Source organism: Solanum lycopersicum, chromosome 8, assembly GCF_036512215.1.
Source record: "Solanum lycopersicum chromosome 8, SLM_r2.1".
In the NCBI taxonomy this organism is placed as follows: domain Eukaryota; kingdom Viridiplantae; phylum Streptophyta; class Magnoliopsida; order Solanales; family Solanaceae; genus Solanum; species Solanum lycopersicum.
In genome coordinates, this window is record NC_090807.1 from 989,555 (window position 1) to 1,007,304 (window position 17,750).

The window sequence follows — 17,750 nt, forward strand, 5'->3', positions numbered from 1 at the left end:
TTAAGACAAAACCATAAGTGATCTCTATATTAGTACTTCTAATATTTAATAATTGCAGATATTAGTTGTTTTGATGAATTGAATTAGTTTTTTTTAAACCCCTTCTAAAAAATAAGTTTTTAAAAAACAGCATAAAATATTTTACACTTAGTTAAATGTGACATAAAGTATTTTATAAATTAATGGTAACATTTAAAAATTAAAGTTCAATGTATTTTTATAAGCATTTTTAAAAAGAATATACCATTTTTTTCTTATATTAAAAAGAAAAAACTTTTTGACCTAAATAAAGCAATAAAAAAAATTAAATAAGTAAAACAATTACTCCACAATTATAAAGAATTCATATTGAAACAACAACACTTTTTTTAAAATATAAAATTGAAACAAAGAAGACAATAAAATCAGATAATGTATTTTAAAAAATATTTATGCATTAAATATAATTTCTGATTTCTGGTCACCAACTCCCACTCGCTCCCAGAAGAGCGTGTATTCACGGTTCCTGCACTGACACTCTCCCACCTGCCCCTTTGTCCATCTTCTTCATCATCACCATCTTCTTTAACCGTGCACTCTTTCATATGGACCCCACTTTACCCCCTACTTACCCACCCACCCCACTACCCCCTTGCCACCCACCCTACCCACCCCAACTTCTCTGTCTTGGTTGTATTCAGCATATCAGTAGTCTTTTTCTCTCTTTCTATTTGCAAGTTCCTTTCTTTTTGTTCAAAAGGGTTGATTCCCCCAAAAGATTAGGCTTTAAGAATTAACCCCTTTTGAGTTTTTCAGTCTTTGTGGAGCTCAATAAAAAGTGAAAGCAATTTTTAATCATCTATAATCAAGATTCAAGTTTTCAGCTTGCTAGTCACTTTCACAGGTAAAGTTACTCAACCCCTTTTCAGTTTTCTTCTCTTTTTAACTTAAAGGTGAAAACTTTCTTCATTTCACCTCTTCTCTTGATATTTTTGCATACTTCTTTTTCCAATTGGTTTGTGTATATGTATTTCTGTATCCTTTGGGTTTGAAACTGTTGCAATGTAGTTTAGGGTTGGGAACTGTGGATTACCATTGGTTAAGTTTGATTCTGAAACTTTCAGTACTTCAATATTCAAAATTGTTCGATTCCCATGAAGATATGAACTTTGGTTTTAATTTTCGTGAGAACTTTGATTTGTCTTGGGAATATACTAGTTCAATAGGATACATGTCAGCTCCCACAGGTAATCACTGTATTTGTCTGAACCTGAGACTTCCTGGTTTCTCAACTCACTTCATTGACCACTATGCACATTCTTGGTTCTGAAAAGTTTTGATTTTTGTTTTTGTTCTAATAAAATGTGTTTGCAGGTCTTGTCTGGTTGTTTGAGTAGTAAAGTTTTGTGCTTGGATTGCTTGGTTGTCAGATTTCAAAGTGTTGAACTTTCAAACAAATGGTGAGATCGAAGCTTTTCCAGATTGAAGGTGTTTGAGAGAATTTTGACCATGTAATATCAGCCTGAGTTGAATGCTAAGCAGTAGTCCCTTGGGAAGTAATTATAACATTGTTATTTGCCGCGTTTCACTTAGATGTTTCTGTTTTCTAGATAATGGTGGAATCAGCTGTATTAAAAAGTGATAGATGTGAGAGAAATTGAGGCTGCAATTGGTAATACTACGCTAGCAGATTGGCGATTTTCGCTCTTAAATAAGATGGAAAAGGACAGTGGAGAGAATTGGAGGGAGATGGTGAGGAGGATGCTTCCTCCAGGAGTTCCCTTCCCTGAGGAGGATGCAATGAACTACTCAATAGCATCAGAGTATACTGGTCCTCCTATATCATATGAACTTCCTAGAGTAAAACCCGTTGATGTGAAATCTGGTGCAATTCCCACAGCATCAGCAGCAGAACCTCTTTCAGAATCTAGAAGATCTGCAGGCCGGGATGTTGCACCTGTTATAGAGCCAATCCCATTGCACGTGTCACAGCAACCAAGTCAAAGTCCAAGGATTTCTGGTAGTTCAGAGTCCCAGGTGTCTGTACTGCAGAGCCCTGATTCTTCTTCAGGTTCCCCCTCGGCTTCCCCTGGGTCCGAGCATAATCCCTCTGAGAATGCTGCAAAGCACAATGAGGGGAGAAGGGCCCATGTGGTCACTTTCAATACTGTTAATAGATCTGAAAGAAAAATGGCGGACGTTGAAAACCGAGTCTTTCCGGAATATGTTGGAGTTTCCAAGGAAAAAAAGAAGAAAAAGAAATCAAGATTCTGTTGTAGGTGTGGGAAAGGGAAGTGGGAAAATAAAGAGTCATGCTTGGTTTGTGATGCAAAGTATTGCATCAATTGTGTGCTCAGAGCAATGGGTTCAATGCCTGAGGGGCGCAAATGTGTAGGTTGCATCAGTGAGCCAATTGATGAGTCAAAGAGGTTCAAGCTTGGCAAACATTCTAGAGTATTATCACGTTTGCTTAGTCCCTTGGAAGTCAAGCAAATAATGAAAGCAGAAAAAGAATGTGCTGCTAATCAGCTCCGACCGGAGCAGTTGATTATTAATGGATTTCCTTTGAAGCCTGATGAGATGGAAGAACTCTTTGGGTGCCCTTTACCGCCTCAGAAGTTAAAGCCTGGAAGTTATTGGTATGATAAGGAATCTGGACTTTGGGGAAAGGTAATTTTATTTAATGAAGTTAAACAAATCATTCATTGTAATCCCTATCAGGAAGGAAGAAAGTTGATGCAGCTTTGGCTTCTTAACTTAACAGGAAGGAGAAAAACCTGACAGAATTGTGAGTTCAAACCTGAATTTTACTGGGAAACTTAGTCCGCATGCAAGCAATGGAACCACGCAGGTCTATATTAATGGCCGAGAGATAACTAAGCTGGAACTCAAGGTGTTGAAGGTATGTTGTTTGTACGACAAAGTTCCCATTCATATTTTGGAGGCAATAACTTGCCGCAGAGTAATTTCTAATTTACTATACACTATTAAATACCAAGCTAATGATTACTTCTATTTACTAGCCACAGTTTATGTCTTTTCACTTGAAATTTTCCTGTTTAAGGTGGTGAATGATTTCTCCTCTTTTAATTGGTCAATTCTGTCACTTATTGTCTTGCTGTTTCCTTTAGGGATTTCTTTCACCAAATTTTGCCTACAGTATTGATTTTTCTGACCCTATTGCGGCTGCAATCATTTAACTGGTACACTATGAAGTTAAATAAAATCTACTTCCAAGCAAACATTTATAGCTCTGAGATTACTGTTCTAATAGAGATTTGGCAAGCAAATGTCCCTTATGTTTATATCTGTTGTGGTCTTCTACAACTGTAAAACTATAAAGTAGGTCCCCGCTCATAATTAATTGTAATTTTGCTATCCTTACTTAGAGAAACCGGCTGCCTGTTGGTCAGGAACATGTACTTGTTCTAGTAGGCTGCAGTTATTCTTTTCATAAATAGTAGATTGCATTATTCGACGAGGAATGTCTCTTATTACCCATGTTTTTGCTGTCCTGAATCTTTGAAGGATATATAATGTTTGTGACTTCACCTAATTTATCAGCAAACAGAAGTTCAACAGGGAAATGAAACTGTAAAAAAATGTCTACATGGAAAAGCATAATGATAATGACCCAAAATGAGTGAATAACGTGTCATTCATAAACAATTATTGATTGGATGGGTATGGCCAAAACAATTTTTTTCATTCTGTTTTCTTATTGAATATCCCCCTTCCTTGGATTAGTACCGGGACACATATATCAAAAGCTCAGTGTGAAATCTGAATGAGATATATCTTTCTTTTTTCAAGTTCTAACATATTCATGATTGAGGTTACACAAAATCGGAGCCAGAAAATGAAAAAATGTCCAGTGATGCTGATATGAGATGTTTATTTGACAAAGTGTGCTCATGTCTATGTCACATTAAGTTAAGGCTCTGGGAAAATGGATCTTATCAAAATGGAACTGTTATCATGTCCTAAACAGTTTTTCTTCAGTGAATCATTCTTAATCTTTTATTTCAGCTTGCAAATGTGCAATGTCCCCGTGACACTCATTTTTGGGTATATGATGATGGTCGCTATGAGGAAGAAGGTCAAAATAATATTCGGGGTAACATTTGGGAAAAGGTAGCCAAAAGAAGTTGATTTAGGTTTATCCTACTCTGTAAGTACTTGTTGGTTCTTAAATATCTATATTTGTTTGTTATACAGGCACTTACACGGTTTATCTGCTCCCTGTTCTCGCTCCCCATACCTACTGGTCAGCCCCATGGACAGAGGGATGAACCTAGCAATTATACTACTGTTACAAATTATATAGAGCAAAAAAGGGTTCAGAAGCTACTTTTACTTGGACTTGAAAGTTCCGGAACAAGCACTATTTTCAAGCAGGTATTGCCGTATTGGATTTGTCTAAGTTATTAATAGCATACCGCTTTACAGAGAAGACGTCTTTTTCTTCATTTAGTGTTCTTTTTCTAATCTGAAGTCCAGCTTCTATATATGGAATTTTCTGATAAACTTTGTTATAAGCCATGCATAGATGAAATATTATAGAGCTTTTTTTCTCCCTGCAACCCTACTAATATGACTTTTTCCATCTTTGAATGGCCCAATATATTGACTATTACTATAATAATATTCTATACAACTTTTAAGAATTCAATTCACTTAATGATTCATACTTTAGACATTGAAGCAATGTTCTCGATCGAACTAGCTTTTCAGCCATTATTTAAATGTTTAATCCAATACAACTATATAATATATATGTCAAATTAATACCTTCAACTTCATGTCCCCTCAAATATCGTTATATAAAATGGGACTGAAGGAGTATCATTAAAGGTAAGAAGCTGAGGGTTGGATGAAAGAGTGAAATCACTCATTTAGTGTGCGATACTGGCTGGGATATCTTCCAAAACAGAACCTTTTGCTTGCCTTTTTGTAGGAGACGATTCAGCACAAAGGTTTAGATGGTCCACTTCCGGTAGTCTAAAAGGGGGAAATATGCAGTGTGGTTTAAACTCTATTCTGTATATTTTTACTGATTGAGTTTAAAACTCCTCTCTCTCTTAACCAAACTAGTTAGGGGTTGTTGTGTACTAGAAAATTTTATTCCCCTTGTTTCATTAACTGATCAAATTTTATCGGCCATAAAAGAAGATTCATCTGAAATTGTGATGAGCAGTATGAGCCGGTATATTCATGTTTGACAACTTCCTCAGTTCTTTCTCAATTCTATGTTCCTTTTGTCTATAATAGAGACAACAGTTCTCTGGGAACTTACCGTTGGGAAGCTTGAAGGAAGTGCCTCCACAGGCAACCCGAATTGAATTGAAATCCAGGAATCTTATGGTATATTACGAATTAGAATGTTATGATAAATTGAACACACTTGAAAAAAGTTTTGGGATAGAACAAAGAAGAAAGCTTGAGGCGAAATGAGTTCCTGGTATTTGGCTATGTGCTTGTTTGTATGGATTTCAGTTCTCTTCTCTTTCTTGACTCTGTCATGTTTCTTGCTCTGCCTTGTTGCATATTACTTTTTAGCGGGTGAAATGAAATGCAATGGTTAATATGGACTTCCCTCAAGTGGAGAAGGGTACAGGGACAAATGCATTATACACAGTTTTCGAATTGCGCGACTTGTTCTAGGAGATTTCTCAGTTATCAACAAAGGAAATTGACTTTTCTTAGTCATTAAATGATTTATTGTACTTCCTTGCTTTCGGTTATTATACGCATTTTCAACAACTTTTTGAGCAGGCAAAATTGTTGTATGGGAACAAGTTCACTAATGAAGAAGTTCAAGATATAAAGCTGATGATTCAAAGCAACATGTACAAATATCTGAGCATTCTTCTTGATGGAAGGGAACGCTTTGAAGAGGAGGCTTTGTCGAGAATAGAGGATGAAGGTTTTTTTAAATACATCTCTAAAATTAGTGATAAAAAGTCCTCTGTTTACAAAAGTACTTGTGCCAGTCGGGTAGATTAGTGGTCATATCGTTGGACTTGGAGCTTTGGCCCTCTTTGCCTCTGTGCCGAGGGCTTTATTCCACTAGTGATAGTTTTGTCTGAAGTGGAATCTCTGTCCTACTTAACAAATTGCGGAGGAAGAAGAAATAAACAAATATTTTTGTCTTTTCAATTCTTGATGTTAGTAAAGGGTAAAATTCCAATCTAGAGTGGTAAAATGAAGTTACAGAGAGGAATCCTCAAGGGAGTTATTTCATTGTTAATTTTCAGTCATTTACTTGTTTCATCGTTGACCGATTTCAAAGACTTGAAGTCTCCTACAGTCTTATTATATGGAGTGTATATGCTGCATGTCACTTGCTAGAAAGATATTGCAACTTGATTAAGGTCACAGATATCCTCGTTGGTACATTAATAACCTTCACTATTTGGAATTGTATCGACTACATTGTTTTAAATCTCATTGATGATTCACAACGTCGTGGTTAAGGAAACTGCTGGCTGCATTTAGTAACTAAGTTCAACTTTATAGGTGGAGACGTGGGATCTGCCGAAACTAACCAGTGCATCTATTCCTTGAACCCGAGGTTGAAGCATTTCTCTGATTGGCTACTGGACATTATTGCCACGGGAGATTTAGATGCATTTTTCCCTGCAGCAACACGTGAATATGCTCCTCTGGTTGAAGAGGTATGGAAGGATCCTGCTATACAGGAAACATACAAGAGAAGAAAAGAGCTTCATTTCCTTCCAGATGTAGCAGATTACTTCTTGAGCAAGGTACTTTTGGAGCATAAGAGTAGTCTTATTTGTTTTCCCCAATGTTCTGTTCCCTCTTTTCGTAAATACTTGGATTTGCTGCACTTGAGCCGGGGCTCTTTCGAAACAGCCTCTCTACCTCTCCGAGGTAAGGGTGAGGTCTGCTACACTCGACCTTTCCCAGACCCTATTTGTGGGCACTGGGTATGCTGTTGTTGAGGAGTAGTCTTATTGAATTAAATTGTCAGAAGTCTCTCGAGAAATGTAGGTACATAACTCATTTTTGCTCTATCTTAATTGTATATGGGTAATGAGTTGTTTTGGTTATCTAGTTGCTCTGAGCTGTTGACCTTATGTCATCTATATGCATTTGGCTCTGCTCTCCTGGTAACATTCTCCCTAAAGATCTGTAGTGTTCTCATGGTTCAGCTATACACTGTTATTTCTTTTGATTGAGTAATATAGAATCTAAATCCTTTCCTGCTGACAAGTTAATACAGGTGGATGTAAGACACATTTTACTTTTCTGGAGTATACCTACTTTTAAATAGATTCTTAATTTGATTAATGCCAACCACTACAGAAGTTGGATAAAGGATGCTAAATTTGTTTTTTCCCGTCTTGTAGGCTGTTGAGGTATCAAGCAATGAGTATGAACCTTCAGAGCGAGATATACTGTATGCTGAAGGAGTTACCCAAGGCAATGGGTTGGCTTTTATGGAGTTCTCCTTGGATGATCGTAGTCCAATGTCTGAAACCTATGGAGACAATCTGGATGCTCCAGCACCACCTCTGACTAGGTAACCATTCTCCTCCTAGTAGGTCAATTACATTTTATGGCGTTAACCATTAAGTGATAATTATCTTTTTAGTTTTAGATGTTGAAAATTCTCTTGATGTACTCTAGCTTGATGGTTATTCGACATAGACTCATCGTATTTCCTGATAGGTACCAACTAATTAGAATAAATGCCAACGGAATGAATGAAGGATGCAAATGGGTAGAGATGTTTGAAGATGTTCGTGTTGTAGTATTTTGTGCAGCCCTGAGTGACTATGATCAGATGTGGCTTACTCAGGAGGACTGTGGTAGCGGTACACTACTTCAGAACAAGATGATGCATATCAAAGAACTCTTTGAAACAATGGTAAGACATCCCTGTTTCAAAGAAACCCCATTCGTTTTAATCTTGAACAAGTATGATCTATTCGAGGAGAAGATCATCGGTGTACCATTGGACTCTTGCGAGTGGTTCAGTGATTTCAGTCCAGTATGGACTCACCATAATAACCTATCACTGGCAAACCAAGCATACTATTATATCGCAATGAAGTTTAAAGACCTTTATACTTCTATCACTGGTAAAAAACTATTTGTATGGCAAGCTCGGGCAAGAGACCGAGTTACAGTTGATGAGGCGTTTAAGTATATAAGAGAAGTCGTGAAGTGGAACGAGGAGAAGGAAGATACCTATTATGGTGGAGCAGAGGACTCATTTTACAGTACAACTGATGTTAGCTCTTCACAATTTATCCAACAAGGAATGAATTAGCTTTTACACATATCAAAAATGATGTCAAATAAGTTTCAAATTTCTAGCTGTTTCAGTGTACATTAATAGTGTGAGTTTCTTATTGGCATTGTAAGTTTTAGGGTATCCAATACTTGTATCATCCTTTGTTGTAACTTGTAAGTGGCTTTTAGTAACAATAGAAGCTTAGTGATTAATTCCTTTGCATAAATTTTTTCTATTTATAGCCTCAGAAATGTTTTCTTAAGATGAGTCGTTTGGTACGTGAGATGAGATAAGATCGTGAGTATTATCCTTATCCCTCGTATCAAATGATCTTCTATAATTTTAGCCAGTCAAAAAATCGACGAATTGAGACGGTTCAAAGAACCAACTTGGAATAAATCTTTCCACATGCCACAAAAAATGTTACAGTAATAAATTTGAATATCATGAATCATAATGCATAACATTCATTGTTTTAAATACAAAGAACTTGATAAACATATGAAGATGAAGAGTTACATATAATATCAACTGAATTTTAAATTCAAAGAACTTAAAAATTAAGAGCATTGAATTTGTAATTGTTTTGAGTAATATATATTGAGACGTAATAGATGTTCGTTGAAGCCAAGTATTTTATTCATTTCATGGAAAGACAGAAGAAAGTCATGATGGCGGCCGAAGGAGGAGACAGGCTGAGTAATCTGCCGGAGTCGATTCTCCTCTACATCCTCTCATTGTTACCAAATAGTAAACAAGTAGTTCAAACCAGTGTATTATCATCGCAATGGCGATTTCTTTGGAAATCAGTTCCAGTATCAATTGAGTTTGATTTTTCAGATGATCCTAAAGCTTACAGAGAGAAGCATATTCTCGCTTACGTAGCTTCTGTTAACAGAGAGCTTCATTATTGGAGATTTTGCGAGAAAATTAAATCATTTAGTGTTTTTATTCATAGTTACGTTAATATTGATCGTGATATTGATTTTTGGGTGTACTTTGCTACTAATATTGGTAAGGTTGAAGAGTTTTGGTTGAAGTTTTATGTTATTACTTATCCAGATTTGGCCTATAAGTTTCCTGAATTCGGGTATACGAATACTGTTTTGAGGAAATTGGCGTTAGGATATTGCCAGGTGAAACCTTATGGTAATGTGAATTGGAGTAATTTGATTTCTCTTTCGATTGGGGATATCGATATAACAGAGGATGTAATGGAAAAAGTATTGTTAGGTTCTCCTAATTTGGAGTGCTTGGAATTAGATAATGTTGTTAGTATTCGTCGTCTGGAAATCAGCTCTGTGAATCTGAGAAAAATGATTCTAAAACATGACAGTGATGACTGTCATTGCCTTGAAATTCATGCCCCGTATATTCGACATTTAGAACTTTGGGGATTATGCTGCAAGGAGAAACACTTTCAGCTGAGAGATGTGGGTTCGCTTGTTACTGCAGTGCTTTCTATAAATGTGTATATTCCTAAAAAAGCAGAGAAGGAATGCAAATATCTGCGGGAACTTCTTCACCACGTTGCCCATGTCGAAAATCTTGAATTGAGTCCCTGTTGCATCGAGGTTTATTCTTACTCTTACTCTGATTTTGTTATTTATTTCATCAGTATTCGTTTACTATGTATGTTGCATTTCATTGTTTTGACGTATCTGTTTGGTTTGTAAGTGCCTGTCTATACTGGAGTTGAAAGGGTTGCCTATTCCACCATCAAACTGGAAATTCTTAAAACTTAACGCAGCCTTAGAAAAGTTGGACTACCCTGGAATTTGCAACTTTCTATCGAGTTCATCAAATCTTGAGACGTTGATCATTGACTGGTTTAATCGCAAACCAAGAGTAAGTTTTTTATAGTCTATATATTTCTGATTTCAACTCCTTTGATTTCTACCTGGTTAATATGTTGGCGCAGAAACTGCTGTCAAAGTGCACAAATGAGGATGAACGATGGAGGAAACTATGGACGCGTTATTTTAACTGCTCATTGCCACATCTAAAGACCATCAAGTTCATTAACTGTTGTGAAAAACCAATGGAAAATAATGTTGTTCAACCATTGGTGAAATGGTTGCAGAAGAATGCAACAGCACTAAAAGAGTTTGTCATTTCTAGTAGGAGAAACAGAGGGAAGTAATGTATCTCGGAATCATGTTGATCAGGAGATGCTAAGCTTTTCAAGATCATCCCCACGCGCGTTTCCTTGCTGATAAATCTTACACCACTCTCTTTTGTAGTGATCGCGACATACATAACAACCTTTTACTTTCGTATTTATAGTTGATTGAAAGATTTGGATTCTACTAATTAATCAGTATCCAAGTAGTTGTTTCATGTCTAAAAGAACAATGTATTTATTTTTTTCATGTAATAAAAAGCTTGCTCTAAGTGATTTTGCAGAAAGATAGCTTTTCATGCCTACCTAATTATCTCTATCAACTTCATTCAATTGAAATATATTTGAAGGTTTTTTTGATTCTTATTTAATACATAAATATATATGACTCTGGACTAACCATTATGTCTTTGTACATGAATAAACACTTAAATTTGTATAAATTAAACAAGGTCGAACTCATAAATAGATACCTAAACTTGTTGGGGTACCTGAACTACGTCATTTTCCTATTGAATCATTGAACCACCCATGATGTTGGTTGATTTTGATCGGGTTTTCTATTGTAAATGCCTTTAATTATGTTCGAATTGTAATGATTTTGATTGAAGGAATGAAGACAAACCGTGTTAGTCTCATTTGTTTTCTAATGTGTTTAAATGACTTAAGTAAAACACAATTATTTTCAAACATTTTCACTATCAATTAAATTAATGAGTTCTGGAACAACATATATATCCTCTATCAATATCCCTCACAAATCTGGTTCCACATCAGTCAACAGTGTTTGTTTAAACTGAAAAAAATTATGGATAGTTCAATGATTCAAGGGAAAAGAGTCTGATATACCCCTCAATTTTGTCATTTGGAGCTGATATATCCCTTGTTATGAAAGTGGCTCATATATACCCATATTTATAAACAAATGACTCACATATACCCTTTTCCTAATGGAAAGTGAAAATAATAATATTTTTAATCTAATTTTTATTATTTTTTTCTAAAAAATATAATCCCATATGAGTAGAATTAATCCTCGTCAAACATATTTTTTTTTATTTTTTTTATTTTAATAAATAATTTAGAATTATTATTTTTGATGATCAAATTTATTAAAGTTTCACTAATATTCTCGTAAAATTTATTGTAGATGACCAATTTTTTCTTCGAATACAAAAATTAAATTACAATATAGACATAAAAAAAAGTTTTAAATATTTATTCTTTACACTAAGGAATGAAAGAAAAAAGAATAAGAATAAGAAACTCAAATAATTATAATAAAATAAGTCAAAAAAATAATTTATGTATGAAAAAATTGAAATATACCTTGAACTTTGATAAAAGAATCATATATACCCCTAAATAATTTATTTTTAAAAAAGATAAAAGTAAAAAATATAAATTTAAAACTAATTTTTTCACTTCCGTTAAATGAAGGGTATATGTGAGCTCATTTTGTAACGGCAGGTGTGTATGTGAACCATTTGTATAACGGTAAAGATATATATGAGCCACTTTCATAACGAGGGGTATATCAGCTCCAAATGAGAAAGTTGAGGGGTATATCAGACATAATTGAGGAAAATAACATAGTTGAGGTACCTGGGAAAAACATACAACAAGTTTAGGAATCTGTTTATGTATTTGACCATCAAACGACACACAAAATTTACGTGACATAATACACCAAAAATATCATATAAGACATAAAATTGACATATAAAATATTAGGTAAGACAGGATGCTTATATTAAATAGTAAAATTTTAGTGTGGAAGAGGTTATTTTTAAAATAATATACTATAATGTAAACAGCCCATTACTCAATTTCAATTTTGCGGTGATCAAATAGACATTACCAAAGCTGCATCGGCAAATCATGGCGGCGGCCAGAGAAGGAGACCGGCTGAGTAATCTACCGGAGTCGATTCGAATTCACATCCTCTCTAAGCTACCAAGTAAACAAGTTGTTCAAACCAGCGTATTATCATCGCAATGGGTATCTCACTGGAAATCCGTTCCAGCATCACTCAAATTCGAATCAACAGACGATGAAGATGTTTCCGGTTTTGTACGTTCTGTTTATAGAGAGCTTTTTTATTGGGAGTCTTGCGACAAAATTAAATCATTTAGTATTTGTCCTTCTACATACAGTGGGCATGTTATGGATTCTGATCTTTATTTCTGGTTGCACTTTTCTACTTATATTGCTAAGGTTGAAGAGTTCTCGTTGAAATTTTGTGTTAAGGCCTTTCCAGAGATTGTGTATGATTTTCCTGAATTCGCGTATACGAATACGGTTTTGAGGAATTTGGTGTTACAGAATTGCGAGTTGAAACCTTTTGGTGATGTGAAGTGGAGTAATTTGGTTTCTCTGTCAATTGGGGATGCTGAAATTAAAGAGGACGCATTGGAGAAAATATTATCAGGTAGCCCTAATTTGGAGTGCTTGGAATTAGATAAAGTTGTTGGTATTCGTCTTCTGAAAATCAGCTCTGTGAAGCTGAGGAAATTGATTGTAACCATGTATGAACGACTTGATGAATTCTATTGTATCGAAATTGATGCCCCATATATTCGACAATTGGAACTTAAGGGATCGTGCTACAATGAGATGCACTTTCAGCTGAGAAATGTGTCTTCACTTGTCACTGCAGTCCTTTCTTTGAATGTTGATTTTTCTGGCGTTGAAGATAGCTCGGAGAAGGTGTGTAGATATTTGCAGGAACTTCTTCGCCACGTTGCCCATGTCAAGAATCTTGAACTCGGTCCCTGGTGCATCGAGGTTTATTCTTACTCTTGGCTATCCAATTCAGATTGTGTTTCTTCATTTTGCGACTTATTATTTGTTATTGAATTCATCAGTTTAGTAAGATTAACAATATCACTAATTAGGAATAATATTATAACTATGTTTGTAAAAACTTATTTTGTGAAGGAAGCTAACATTATCGTGTATGATGGGGTATTACAGAAGGAAAGAAATAATTACTTTGACAATAACCTTGCATTAACTATAGTGTATAGATATGTGATAATGTATACTCTGCGACTCAATGTATGTTTATATTGCTTGTGACAAGGTATAGACCAGTGTTACAAAAGGCGAGCGCCCCCTCGCCTTTGGCGAAAGGCGAGGCGATGGGTCCTCGCCATTCTCTAGTGAGGTGAGGCGAGATCAAAATGGCGAGGTGTGGCGACAGAAAAGGCGCCGCCTTTTTTAATTAAAAATATTTAACTTAACAATATTAGTCAAAATTAGGGTTTTTTTTTATACTTTTGAAATTTCTGCTTTCTCCATCGCTACTCTCTCTCTCGATTGACTCTCTTCTCGGCTTCTCCAACGCTGTCTCTTCTCCCTCGCTCTCTTCTCCAGTTCTCTTCTCGGCTTCTCCATCGTTGTCGGCTTCTCCATCGCTGAATATTTGCTAATATGTGTTATTGCTATTAAGATTTTGGATAAAATATGCAATTAAATATTTTAAATTTTTGGTATTAATTGGTGCATTTATTCAAAAAGGCAAGCGCCTCGCCGCGTGGCAAGGCAGACCCTTGTCGCCTTTTGTCGCCTCTCGCCGTCCACAACACTGGTATAGACTTAAAATAGATAGTCAGTATGAACCAGTGTTACAAAAGGCGAGCGCCCCTCGCCTTTGGCGAGAGGCGAGGCGAGGCGATGGGTCCTCGCCATTTTCTAGTGAGGCGAGGCGAGATCAAAATGGCGAGGTATGGCAAGGTGTGGCGACACAATGGCGACAGAAAAGGCGCCGCCTTTTTAATTAAAAATATTTAACTTAACAATATTAGTCAAAATTAGGGTTTTTTTTTATACTTTTGAAATTTCTGCTTTCTCCATTGCTACTCTCTCTCTCGATTGACTCTCTTCTCGGCTTCTCCATCGCTGTCTCTTCTCCCTCGCTCTCTTCTCCAGTTCTCTTCTCGGCTTCTCCATCGTTGTCGGCTTCTCCATCGCTGAATATTTGCTAATATGTGTTATTGCTATTAAGATTTTGGATAAAATATGCAATTAAATATTTTAAATTTTTGGTATTAATTGGTGCCTTTATTCAAAAAGCCAAGCGCCTCGCCACGTGGCGAGACAGGCCCTTGTCGCCTTTTGTCGCCTCTCGCCGTCCACAACACTGGTATGAACTTACTAAGACTTTTGACCATTTTTATGTTCATTAAATATGATTATGTTTGTCGTAAACTAATTACTTTACTATATATATTTGAAACTAGTCCTTTACATAATCCAGGTTGCCTGACTTAAATTTGATCCACCCAAATTTGATAACCCGACGACCCACCTAATTGCCTTTTACCCTAATTGAGCTTTTGCAATTAGGGTTGTGCAAAATTCGAATCGACCAATGAATCGAATCGAAAAAGTGTTACGGTTTTATTAAAAGAAAAATTCATTTCTTGGTCGAGAAAATTGATCTTAGACAACTCAGAAATTACTGAATGTGATCTATCGCTTGAAATATTAGCCTCATATATTCAAAATTTGAAAATTCTGGGGTCGTGCCGTGAAATATACTTGAGAAATGTAGCTTCTCTTGTCACTGCAGTCCTTAATTTTGATTTTGATTGTTATATTGAAGACGAAGAACCATTGCCGAGTAAGGAGTCTACCTGTTTGAAGGAATAAATGGTTTGTAAAATTTTATTGATTATGTGAATGGTTTTTATAAGTCCGTTTTTGGATCTCCAAACCAATCTTTGAACATTGTTTAACAATTTAAGTATGCAACATTTCCTTGTTTTGACATGTTCTGGTTTTTCTATTTGGTTTATAAGTATCTGTCCATACTGGAATTGGAAGGGTGGCAGCCTCCACCATCAACCTGGAAATTCTTACAACTTAGCTCAGAGTTGGACCAATTGACTTTCCCTGGAATTAGCAGTTTTCTGCAGAATTCATCGGATCTTGAGACTTTGGTCATTGACGGGTACAAATACCAATCAAGTGTAAGTTCCCTTTGGACTTTATTTTTGTTACTTCATGTTATCAAATATCAAAGTATTTAGTTTCCTTCATAAAACAGTTCCACTTGAGTAAACTTTTCGTAGTTGTTGGAAACAGACGTTTAACAAATGATGAGATGCTTTGAACATCTTTATATGTTTGCATGTACGACATTGTAACATTTGCTAAGTACTGAGTTCGATGTTCCTTGAGTTCCCTTCTTCTATCTAAGGATGAGTAATATAGCGGATTCTTTCCTACAGGACGTGCTGTTAAAGTACACAAATAAGGATGAACAGACGAGGAGGTTTGAGACACATTATTCATTTCCTTATCTGAAGACCATCAAGATCCTTAACTTTTCTAGATCTGTGATGCCATTGGTGAAATACTTGCTCAAGCATGCAACAGTGCTAGAAAAGTTCATCATTGCTGCCAGACGCAAAGAGGGTGACGTGTTTACAGATTATGTCGAAATAGAACAACAGCTCCTGACCTTTCCAAAATCCTCTCCGCAAGCTTCCGTTTCATTTTCTTATTGATAACCTTGGACCCCTATTGTTTGTATTTATCGCGACATAACCATCCATTACTTTATGTTTGAAACTGATTTGAGACGATAGACGAGGGTCATTACTTTATGTTTGAAACTGATTTGAGACGATAGACGAGGCTTGTATTGCACTTGTCCGTGTGTTCATTCTCTAATGGTCATTCTAAATGTTTTGCGATTTCAGTTCATAGTACTGTATCTTGATCATACTTTTATACTGAAAATTTAAGCTTTGAGAATCATTTCTCCAAAATAGTACTTCAAGATACATAGGACGGATGCGTCTATTTATTGAAGAACTTTCACATATAATCATTCAAAAATAGTCTAATTACTCTTTATAGTTATAGTTTGATAATTACAATTCGTATACATATTATAGGGAGGAGAGAGGCGAGCTAGAGAGGGCACAGAGTGGGAGAAAGGTGAATTGTATATGTATATTGGTAAGATAATTGTATATTATACAAAATATACAATCGTAACTACTTATACAACTTCGAAGTGAGTAATTATAGCAAACTATAACTATGATGAGTAATTTATGATAAGTTTGCTTAACCTCGTAATTTTAATTCAAAGTTTAAGTGTTTACTTATGTCAAAGTTGGAAGTCATATCATATATTTATATAAAAGCGAACCTTAGGTCTGCTTATGTGGCGCCACCACAAATCAAAATTCCCTTTTATTTATTTATTTCCAAAACTAGTCTTCTCCTTTCATAAAAGATTGTGACATTTATGAAATGTTGTGGTTTTTATGAAAAGTTGCGATTTTAATTATGAATTGCAACTTTAAAAAAAGTTGTGACTTTAATGAAGAGTTGCAAATTTTATAAAAAAAATTATGATTTTTATGAAAGATTATGTCCTTTCCAAATGCAATTTTTCTAAATAAATAATTCTGATAAAGCACAAAATATATTTGTTTACACTACTTTTTGTTTCTATAAATAGAGAGATTTCCTTCTCATTTTAGAACAATGAAAATTTTGAACCTCTTCTTCTTCACAAGTAAATATTTGTGTACTTTGCTCAGTGGCTCACTCACACCATTATTTATGTTACAGATGCTGATATGTGTTTTTACCGTCATTAATTTATGCTTATGTTATTAAGGATAAATAATAAGATGTAATTTTTCATTACATTATTAATGTTTGTTACTACATAATTTTATATATAAGATAATATAGTGTTTTAGTTATAATAACCGATAAATTTTAAATATTATTTTATAAATTCTGTAATATTAAATTTCCGGATAATTTTACTAGTGAATGATTAAAGTAGAATAGTAACGACTACACGAATATCAATTAACACATTGATTTTTTATAATAAACTATGAGAGGTGAATTTTCAGGCGGCATACATTTCATCAGCTAATTACCAAAAAAAAAGGGAAGCGCAATCACAAAATATACACTTCAAGATGCTTATAAATTAATTTTCAGAATACATGTCGTCCTTCTAGAACATCTAAACAACAAATCAGTTTTGCATTTTGTTAACTCTAATTATAAATTAATTTTTAGAATACATGTCGTCCTTCTAGAACTTCTAGACGGCAAATCAGTTTTGCATTTTGTTAACTCTAATTATAAATTAATTTTTAGAATACATGTCGTCCTTCTAGAACATCTAAACAACAAATCAGTTTTGCATTTTGTTAACTCTAATTATAAATTAATTTTTAGAATACATGTCGTCCTTCTAGAACTTCTAGACGGCAAATCAGTTTTGCATTTTGTTAACTCTAATTATAAATTAATTTTCAGAATACCTGTCGTCATTCTAGAACTTCTAGACAGCAAATCAGTTTCGCATTTTGTTAACTCTAATTATAAATTAATTTT

At 35.0% G+C, this 17,750-nt stretch overlaps 3 protein-coding genes across 4 annotated transcripts; all 3 read left to right on the forward strand.

Annotated features, from left to right (window-relative positions):
• The first annotated feature begins 465 nt into the window (after positions 1-465).
• LOC101267543 (extra-large guanine nucleotide-binding protein 3-like) lies at positions 466-8,468 on the forward strand. 2 transcript variants are annotated; one of them, XM_004244365.5, is made up of 9 exons: positions 466-883; positions 1,354-2,649; positions 2,744-2,881; positions 4,009-4,113; positions 4,198-4,377; positions 5,755-5,905; positions 6,499-6,746; positions 7,353-7,525; positions 7,675-8,468. In XM_004244365.5, exons 2-9 carry the CDS (start codon positions 1,696-1,698, stop codon positions 8,276-8,278), a joined length of 2,553 nt encoding a protein of 850 aa, XP_004244413.2. In that variant the 5' UTR covers positions 466-883; positions 1,354-1,695; the 3' UTR covers positions 8,279-8,468. The 2 variants fall into 2 exon arrangements, with proteins under 2 accessions (XP_004244413.2, XP_010324472.2); XM_010326170.4 differs by having other exon boundaries at positions 552-1,226.
• Positions 8,469-8,906: 438 nt separating this feature from the next.
• On the forward strand, positions 8,907-10,669 carry LOC101244209 (F-box/LRR-repeat protein 25-like). Its single transcript, XM_004244619.3, has 3 exons — positions 8,907-9,816; positions 9,920-10,090; positions 10,164-10,669. The coding sequence occupies exons 1-3, from the start codon at positions 8,911-8,913 to the stop codon at positions 10,383-10,385; spliced, it is 1,299 nt and encodes a 432-aa protein (XP_004244667.2). The 5' UTR covers positions 8,907-8,910; the 3' UTR covers positions 10,386-10,669.
• A 1,450-nt stretch (positions 10,670-12,119) lies between these two features.
• Positions 12,120-16,079, forward strand: LOC101267828 (F-box protein At5g03100). The gene is made up of 3 exons (XM_004244366.5): positions 12,120-13,151; positions 15,170-15,340; positions 15,602-16,079. The coding sequence occupies exons 1-3, from the start codon at positions 12,246-12,248 to the stop codon at positions 15,878-15,880; spliced, it is 1,356 nt and encodes a 451-aa protein (XP_004244414.1). The 5' UTR covers positions 12,120-12,245; the 3' UTR covers positions 15,881-16,079.
• The last annotated feature ends 1,671 nt before the right edge of the window (positions 16,080-17,750 follow it).

Bases quoted from the DNA above. Each gene is read 5' to 3' on its own strand.
- LOC101267543 (XM_004244365.5), top strand. From the start codon at position 1,696: ATGGAAAAGGACAGTGGAGAGAATTGGAGGGAGATGGTGAGGAGGATG. The intron at 2,650-2,743 runs GTAATTTTATTT...TTAACTTAACAG, and splicing joins AATCTGGACTTTGGGGAAAG to GAAGGAGAAAAACCTGACAG. The intron at 5,906-6,498 runs GTTTTTTTAAAT...TCAACTTTATAG, and splicing joins GTCGAGAATAGAGGATGAAG to GTGGAGACGTGGGATCTGCC.
- LOC101244209 (XM_004244619.3), top strand. From the start codon at position 8,911: ATGATGGCGGCCGAAGGAGGAGACAGGCTGAGTAATCTGCCGGAGTCG. The intron at 9,817-9,919 runs GTTTATTCTTAC...TTGGTTTGTAAG, and splicing joins TGAGTCCCTGTTGCATCGAG to TGCCTGTCTATACTGGAGTT. The intron at 10,091-10,163 runs GTAAGTTTTTTA...ATGTTGGCGCAG, and splicing joins GGTTTAATCGCAAACCAAGA to AAACTGCTGTCAAAGTGCAC.
- LOC101267828 (XM_004244366.5), top strand. From the start codon at position 12,246: ATGGCGGCGGCCAGAGAAGGAGACCGGCTGAGTAATCTACCGGAGTCG. The intron at 13,152-15,169 runs GTTTATTCTTAC...TTGGTTTATAAG, and splicing joins TCGGTCCCTGGTGCATCGAG to TATCTGTCCATACTGGAATT. The intron at 15,341-15,601 runs GTAAGTTCCCTT...TCTTTCCTACAG, and splicing joins GGTACAAATACCAATCAAGT to GACGTGCTGTTAAAGTACAC.